At 44.9% G+C, this 8,755-nt stretch overlaps 1 protein-coding gene across 1 annotated transcript in view; it reads left to right on the top strand.

The window, feature by feature from the left end:
• Positions 1 to 4,611: 4,611 nt before the first annotated feature.
• DDX10 (DEAD-box helicase 10) overlaps positions 4,612 to 8,755 on the top strand; it is a 232,441-nt gene continuing 228,297 nt past the window's right edge. Inside the window, exon 1 of the mRNA XM_060234843.1 lies at positions 4,612 to 4,999. Within this exon, the coding sequence (XP_060090826.1) occupies positions 4,817 to 4,999 (183 nt within the window). The 5' untranslated portion in view covers positions 4,612 to 4,816. The remainder of the gene's footprint in view (positions 5,000 to 8,755) is intronic.

Here is an 8,755-nt window from a genome sequence, read left to right as displayed (position 1 = left end):
CTCATATGGAATCTTTAGAAACCTTTTGACTATTAGGAGGAATATACTCTGCATGATACTGTTGTCACCTGTCAGCTCAGCGTGACTTAGATCCATTGGACCAGAAGAATTTAAAGACTGGTCATGAACGAACAAAACGTGGAGAAATTAAAGTGCCATTGCAGATTTTAATCTAGTTTTCATTGGATGGAGGCATTAAACTCTCTCTCCCCTCCACCAGACAGATGGTACAGGGAACATCCTAAACAAGTCTATTGAGAAGTAATTCCCATGTTATTAAATGGGACTGACTCTGGGAATATTTGCCTTGAGATTTGAGCAATAATGTCTGAACTGAGAGCTCCACCTGCTAGTGTTAACATTCTGCTTGTGAACTTTTGGCAGCTGTTTGTCTCATTTATATGGATATACTTCAGCTTGCGGAGCCAGAGGATATGGACAAGATCCTTGGAGAGATGAGACCTATCACCTGTGTCCTCGATCCTTGCCCTTCCTGGTAGATAACAGTGAGCAAGGGGAGTGATAAATGCTTCTTTGAGGATGGGAGTTGTACCCCTAATGCTCAAGGAGGCAGTGATTAGACCTGTTTTGAAGGGACCCGCCCTCCTTAAGCCCTATTGTGTTGGAGAACTTCCAGCCAGGCTCCAAAAATCCTGATGACCTCTACAGAGAACTAGACAGGGGACATATCCTGTTAGTTCCACTGAACTGCTGGACCGCTCTGCTTAATTGTTGTGGGTTTCCACAGAAGAAGAAGATATTGGATTTATATCCCGCCCTCCACTCCGAAGAGTCTCAGAGCGGCTCACAATCTCCTTTACCTTCCTCCCCCACAACAGACACCCTGTGAGGTGGGTGGGGCTAAGAGAGCTCTTACAGCAGCTGCCCTTTCAAGGACAACCTCTGCCAGGGCTATGGCTGACCCAAGGCCATTCCAGCAGGTGCAAGTGGAGGAGTGGGGAATCAAACCCGGTTCTCCCAGATAAGAGTCCACACACTTAACCACTACACCAAACAGGGCTCCATCTTATCCTCCATGCCAAACTTGCTTAATGTAAGAGCCACACAAAATAAATGTCAGATGTTTGAGAGCCACAAGACATGAATGTCAGATGTTTGAGAGCTGAAGGAAGGAAGGAAGGAAGGAAGGAAGGAAGGAAGGAAGGAAGGAAGGAAGGAAGGAAGGAAGGAAAATAGATGGGTAGAGGGAGGGTAGAGGGGTGAAAAGAAAGCAACTTTAACTTAAATGCATTCTTCAAGCTGCTGTCTGTCTTGGCTTGAATAAGTGATTTAAACTTTAATCACTTATCCAAGCCAAGACAGCCAGCAGTTTGGAGAATGCATTTAAATTTTAAAGAGACAAATGCCTTCTCCAAGCTGGCCAAGGGGCAGTGGGGGCTTCGAGAGCCACATAATATGTGTGAAAGAGCCACATGTGGCTCCTGAGCCAGTTTGGCCACCCCTGCTCCATGCTATTTAATACCTGTCTGAGTCGGAGAGGTCATCTGGAGGTATGGGTTGCAATGTCATAAATATGTGGATGATTCTCAGCTCTACCTTTCTTTTCCATTTAATTCCAAATATGCTATTGATGTTCTGAACCAGTGCTTGGAGTCAGTAATGGGCTGGATGAGGGTGAACAAGCTGAAACTTAATCCTGACAGGACAGAGGTTCTGTGGGCTAATAGAAAGGCAGACCTGGAGGTTGGCATCCCTACCAGAATTACAACTGATCCCCAGACTATAGAGATCAGTTCTGCTGGAGAAAATGACTGCTTTGGAGAGTGGTCTCAATGGCACTATGCCCTGCTGAGGTCCCTCGCTTCCCCCAAACCCACTCTCCACTCCACCCCCCCCCCCCCCACACACCACCAGGACTTTTCCAATCCTGTATGATTCTGGCTTTGTTGTAATTCATCATCATCATCTTCTTCTAGTAAACATGATTCAGAAAAATTTCAGGAGAGCTAGCAAAAACATCTGCTTTCCATAAGCATCCAAGCTGAGCCAAACACCTGCTGTGGCTGCAGTCCATGCAGGAGACTTTCCCTGTTTTCCCTTCCAAAAGTCACCCCCCAACCCCAAGCTGTTTTTACCAATGAGGGAAAATATAAATCCTTGTAAATCCTGCCCAGCGGAGGCAAAAGCAGATTGCATGGCAATTTTAGGCAGGAAAGAATGTAAAAAAGCTCTGTCTACCTGCATTAGTCTCCCTCTTTAAATCACAGGACTTCTCTGGCAGCATTCTGGTAAGAACTGGGGACAAACAACTGCAGAGTTGCAGGTAACACAGAATTAAACCCGGAGCTTCTTTAGCTTAGGTACCAGGGACAGAAAGTGACCTTTTGCATGCCACAATGAATTCTCCCATACAGAAATTAAAAATGAGATTTGTTTGTAAATCATGTTTTTGTCACCATCTATGTGGCATGTATTTTGCATGTACTGGGAAGATATGACATATATGACATCAAATTACTCCTTAATTCTAAGCCCTTTTATCTTAGATTTGTGTGTGGCACTACAAATTTGTTAAGTCTTTATGGTGCCATGTGAGTATTTGTTGTTTTGTCTGCAAACAGACTAGCCCTCTGGAACTTGTTGCTATTCATTTATATATTTCGGAATTCAGCCCTGGTGTTTCAAACCTGTTGTGTCTGGCGTTCGTCCCAAAAAGTACAGCGCAGCACACCTGTGGGCGATGCCTGGAAGGGACAAACACAGCCCGCCTATGACGATCAGTGGCGGGAAGTTTAACTGGCCAGGATTGGACCTGACCAGGAAGAAGGTTGTTCCGGAAAATGTAAATAATAGGGGACCTGGCCCCTCCATGTTGTCTTTGTGATGTACTTGCTAATAAAGCATGTTGCCATCTGAACGTCTCCGACTTCAGTACATTACAAAACCTAAACAACTCAGGGCGACGCTGAATGATTACTCCTGTTAACTTTTTATACATCTCCAACTATTGCGACCTCTACTGGTCTGCCATGCAAAAAACGCTTCCTTATCTCAAGGATAAGTCAGAATCGGCAAGGGACGCTGATGAAATAACTCTGCTGATCCATTTATCTTACACCAGCTGGGGGATGTATGGAAGGAATGGAGGCAACTGATATTGCCAACAGCAGAATTGGAGTTTTTAGATTATATTGCTTTTAGATTGTATATTGTTTTATTATATGGATTTAATTTTAATCTTGTATTATTGATTGTTGTTACCCCCCCGAGCCCATCTGGGAAAGGGTGGGCTATACATTGAAAATAATAAATAAATAAAAAGATTCAGTGAGAACAATACCCTCCAGTTAATCTGCTGGAACCTGAGTTATCACTGACTTTGCTTGGAACTGCAGCTCTTACTGCTGAAGGCACACCTGTTCTCTATATTAGTACATCCCATGCCCTTGTCATGTTATACAAACTAAACATGTATATTCTTATGTGCTTCTCACAGTCATTGTACAAAGTTCGCCAGCCGCTGCTGATCAGGAAAAGTTCAGGAATTTTTAATATCTGACAGTTAATGAAGTTGCAGGAAAAAATAGAATCATCACTTTTTAATGACTAGTAAAGTACTGAAAAGAGCCTTTTTAATCTTGCTTGAGCAGTTAACAAACATTGTCTGATATAATCTCAACACACCTGCGTATAACTTCATAAAACCATTTTAAGAACCAATCACTTATCTGTGCAATCTTAACAATAAAATAATAATTATTTTTCTAAGGTAGAGGCTGTCCCTTTTTCTATAAAAGTGTCACATGGAAGAGTTGCTCAGCTTTTCTGTGAAAGGAGTGTCAACGGTTGTTGGTGATATTTGTGTGTTTGTATTGGGTTTCCTAAGCCTTTTAAAACATTTTACAATACTCATCTGAACTCTGATTAGTTTTAAAGGTCATGTATCAATTAGGCTTGAGAAATGTTAGGAGAGTTGGTTTTCCTTGCATGCAGTCTTGCAGCGATTTTAGGGTTAACGTTTTCTTGTCTCTATTATCTAGTTATCCAGTTCTGCAAGGCTTGTAAAACAACATTATTCTGGCTAGCCTTTGACTGAACTCTTGATATAGTAATAAGTGAATGCCTAAGAACACTGAATGCCATTGGATATTAACAACATTAGCACCAAACTGTTTTTAATTGTTATATTACTGAATGTTGTATTTTTAAAAGTATAATTAATGTTTTAGCGCTATTTTATTTTTGTGAGCCGCCCTGAGCGGGTTATAAATCTAATAAACCATAATTAAAAATTTTGTGTCTTTGTTCAATCAAAGACCAACAACTCACTGACAGTTTCTGCCTGGTTTGCTATTGCAAGGTTAAACACAGAAGTCACTTATAAATACCATACTGTAAATTGCTCCCCTTTTAGGGTCTCTGAATAATTTTCACAGTACAAGTCCAGACGGGACCACTTACAGCATCAACTTGCTAGACTTGGGAAGCTATAATCCAACGCTCCTCCAGCCATGCAACAGGCTACGTGCCTTTCCACAAGAGTGCTGCTGTCATCACAGCCCATTGCAAAGCGGCATTTCTTGCGGCTCAACACATTCACAGAGCCCTCTCCCTCCTATTGGGAAGAAGGAAATGTACAGAAGAGTCGATATACCCAAGGCACCATCTACCCCTCTGAGACGACCGGCGAGCCCTTCTCGCCCCAATGCTCGGGGTGGAGCTTTCCCGGCTAGTGGGAGGAGAGCCGGCCTTGCGGCTGCGGTGACGCGCTCTCCGTGCGCCCGGCTCCTCCCCCGCCCGTCGCCTTTGCCCAGGAAGCGGCGTGCGAGTGCTGCATGCCCGCTCGCTTGGGAGGATGGGGAAATCAGGGGTCTCCTCTGCGGGGTCGCTCCCTGACCCGGTGCGCAGCTTCGAGCGCTGGAAGAAGAAATATGCTCAGCGCAAGCAAAAGCTGCGGCTGCAGGGCAAACAGAAGAAGCGTCCCGAGTGGGAGGTGGAGCGGGAGGCGATCGCCCGCCTGGAGCAGCGCTACTTGGAGGTAAGAGGGGTCTCCTGCTGACCCACTGGCTGCTTGCTACCGGTGTAGGAAGGCGTGGCGGTGCTGCTGAGCGCGTGCAGAGGGGCTGTCTCTGACTGTCGAGGAACCAGCGCCAGCCCCCACTTCCCCACAAAAGCATATCTAGGACCTGGATCTTCACATCGGACGGTGCGATTTTTAGGCAGGGTTCTTTAAACACGTTCTTTAAATCCGAGAGAGCCCTCCCCCCACCCTCGGTGGCAGGGTCCTCGGGGTCAGAGGAGGATGGGGGGTATCTAAGGATAGAAACTGAGGCCAATTCCGCACTAGACTTGGTCCAGCCCTGTCCCCGAACTGATTTTCTACACTAGAATCATAATTCTATGATTCCATGATTCAAGTGTAGAATGTCAGGACAGGGCTGAGCCAGGGGACAGGGCTGAGCCAGGATTAAAGGTCTAGTGCGGAATTAGCCTATTGAGTTAAGATGGGGAGATGCTCTTTAGTTGGAGGTCCCTAAGGACATATTAGTGGGAGTAAGCCCCACGAAAAACATGGCACTTCTGAGTAGGTCTGGTTATCATTATGCTTTAAATCACCATCAGTAGCAAAATCTCTAGTTACTTGGCCTGGCTGGGATTATTTGCTCTCTGTTTTAAGGAGCAAAGAGAAAAAAAAAATATGGATGGTGGGCAGGGATGAAAGAAAAAATTGCAGGAAAGTCAAGCATAATATCCAATACTTTGCACTTGGGGAAATTTTTAAAGGTAAGGTCAAACTTTCATGGTCAGCAACTAATCATTTTGGTAGTGGAGGTTTTCCCTACTCTACAGAGGAAGGCTATTTTCATTCTGGGGTGTTTGCTTTTGAGAATGAAAAGAATATCTAAAATATAGAGCTCCCCCACAATGACTGCTAGCAGTTGATTAAATTGCAGATTTCTCAGTACTTCCTTTAACATGTTAAGGAAGCACCTATACTAAGATGATTAGTTAGAAAACAGGTGAACAACTCTAAACTTTTAAAAATTGTTTGTGTTATATACATTTAGGTATGCTGACTGAAAAGGCTCAGGCTAGTTAGATCTCAGAAGCTAAGCAGCTTTGGCCCTGGTTAGTGCATTGATAGGAGACCACCAAGGAAGCCGAGACAAACCATCTCTGTTTGTCTCTTGCCTTGAGAACTCTGGCAGGGGTGTCAGACATACAGCTCAGAACTGTCACATGACAGCTCTTATCCGGCTTGTAAGCAACTGATGTGAGGGAGGGAAGGCAGGACATGATAGGTGTGTAGTCAAAGTTTTCAAGAAACAGAAAGGAAATTACTAGGGGGCAGGATTATGAGGCTGAAGTAAAAGTGTGTGTGGGGGTGGGGAGGGGAGAGAATGGTAGCAAAGATGGAAAAAGATGAGGCATGTGGTTTTTTCCCTCCTGGCTCTTCAGACCACAGCTCAGCAAGGAGTGGCAAAGCCCACCATATGGGAGGATGGAGCCAAGCGACTGGTGCTGCCACCCTCACATCAAACAGTGACTGCAAGGGGGGGGGGTTGTGAGAACAAGCACATGGAGCAGCAATTTTTTGACAAAAGGATGGGGCTGGCAGGGGAGACAGGAGGAGGAGGAGGGCCGGTGCACTGATTGGGAGGCAATTGGGCTGTCTTGTGCACTTTGCTCTGAGGAGAAAGAGGTCTTGGCCTTGTAAGTGAGTGGAGGAATGAGGAGAAAAGGGGTGCTGCTTTTTCTGCCACACATCTGAAGAGCTGCACAGCCCCAAGGCATGGGCAGTATTGGGAGGGTGGGGGGATGGCAACCTTCCTTCTCCCCCTCAACTGTTTTCAGCCTACAACGAGAAAGGAGTAGCGGGAGGACAAAAAGCACTTTTTGGCGGTTTCAGAAACAGGCTCTCCATCAGACCTTCCCCTCAGCCCTGCTGCTTCTGTGGGAAATGCAGGAGGGATGAAAACTGGGGGGGGTGGGGGGATCTGGGAGAGCCAGGTTCAGACTCCCCCTCCTGATCCAGGACCCTGGGGCTGGTCATTCAGCCTGAACCACCTCACAGATTTATTGTTGGTGGGGATTGGGAGGGGGAAATCCAGTGTATCTCCTTTAGATCCTCAAAGATAGAATTTGGGGGTGGGGAGAGGAAATAAAGAGCATGAGACAGATTGGAGGCTGGGTATGTGGGGGTTGGTGCTGAAAAACTAGCTTATGGGAAGATGACGTCTCCTAAAAGGGCTATATATACAAAAAGTAACTAATTTGTATGGAAAGATAAGCTGCCTTCCCCCCTTTTATGGTATCCCTTGGAAGAAATTTTGTTTTGCATATGATTAAAGACACTTATTGAGGTTTTGTGGATTTCCCAGTAAATCGATTGCTAGGAATGAATTATTTTTGTTTGTATTTTGAGTAAAAAATAATATTGCTTATTGGGTTTGACTGTGTCATTTATAAAGTTTATTTCTTCGGTACCTGGCATTACGTTTTATGGCATATAGCCATATTGACAAAGTGACATTTATATCCGATCCAGCTCTTATAACAAATGAGTTCAACACCTCTGCTCTAGGGGTTGCTTTAAATGGGCTGTGACTTGATGGCATTTTCCACCCCCACTTAAAAAGGACTTATAGTTCCAGGGTTTCTTTATAAGAGCCCAGATTCTAGGTCCAGCAACCTTTCCAAGTTGTCTACCATGCATTATATTGGGACAGTTGCTGTGGAATACCTGTTTTATGTTTTAGCAGTATTACCTGCTGTAGGTAAGTTTGTGCACAGTTTTTCACATGCACTTCACACTGTACTTTAAACATGTGTGAACAAACCTTTGCATGCAGACTTGTGAAAATGCACACGAGACTGAGATGTTGTTGGTTAGAAAGGCTGTGGTTTTGAGAGGGGGTATTTCCTTCCACTGAATCATGCAGATATATGCTTTTAGTGGATTCTGTTAAGGGTTTTTTTGAGGTGGGAGCAGGTGGAAAAGGAAGAAGCACCATGGTGCAGAGTGGTAAAGCTGCAATACTGCAATCTGAGCTCTCTGCTCATGACCTGAGTTTGATCCCGGTGGAAGCTGAGTTCAGGTAGCTGGCTCAAGGTTGGCTCAGCCTTCCATCCTTCCGAGGTCGATAAAATGAGTACCCAGCTTGTTGGGGGGGAAAGTGTAGATGACTGGGGAAGGCAATGGCAAACCACTCCATAAAAAGTCTGCCGTGAAAATGTCGTGATGCGATGTCACCCCAGAGTCAGAAACGACTGGTGCTTGCACAGGGGACTACCTTTACCTTTTAGGTGGAGAAGCAGGTCAGTTGATAGGAGTGCTTTTGAACACATGAAGCTGACTTAAACTGAATCAGACCCTTGGTCCATCAAAGTCAGTATTGTCTACTAAAACTGGCAGCAGCTCTCCAAGGTCTAAGGCAGAGGTTTTTCTCGTCATCTACTGGCTGGTCCTTTTAACTGGAGATGCCAGATATTGAACCTGGGACATACTGCATGATCTGCTACTGAGCCACAGCCCCTTCCCTCCCTCCCTCAGTTACATCTTGAAAATTACATCTCACCCTCTACTTCTTGAATGTCATGGACCTTTGATGTTTACAGTTTTATTTTTCAGAACCTAATATATAAATGCATGCCTAATGAGGACCCACTTCATGCATCTGATGATGTCCATGCAATATTGCTGGAATAGAGTTGTTAGTCTTTCGAGTGATACTTTTGTTTATTTTTGCTGCCGTCTCCTCTGGAATTAAGGTTTTGGATTGGTGTTTGCCTT

The sequence above is a fragment of the Heteronotia binoei genome, chromosome 3 (assembly GCF_032191835.1).
Source record: "Heteronotia binoei isolate CCM8104 ecotype False Entrance Well chromosome 3, APGP_CSIRO_Hbin_v1, whole genome shotgun sequence".
Taxonomy (NCBI): Eukaryota; Metazoa; Chordata; class Lepidosauria; order Squamata; family Gekkonidae; genus Heteronotia; species Heteronotia binoei.
Note: the sequence above shows the minus strand (reverse complement) of the source record. Positions and strands in the feature narration are given on the sequence as shown.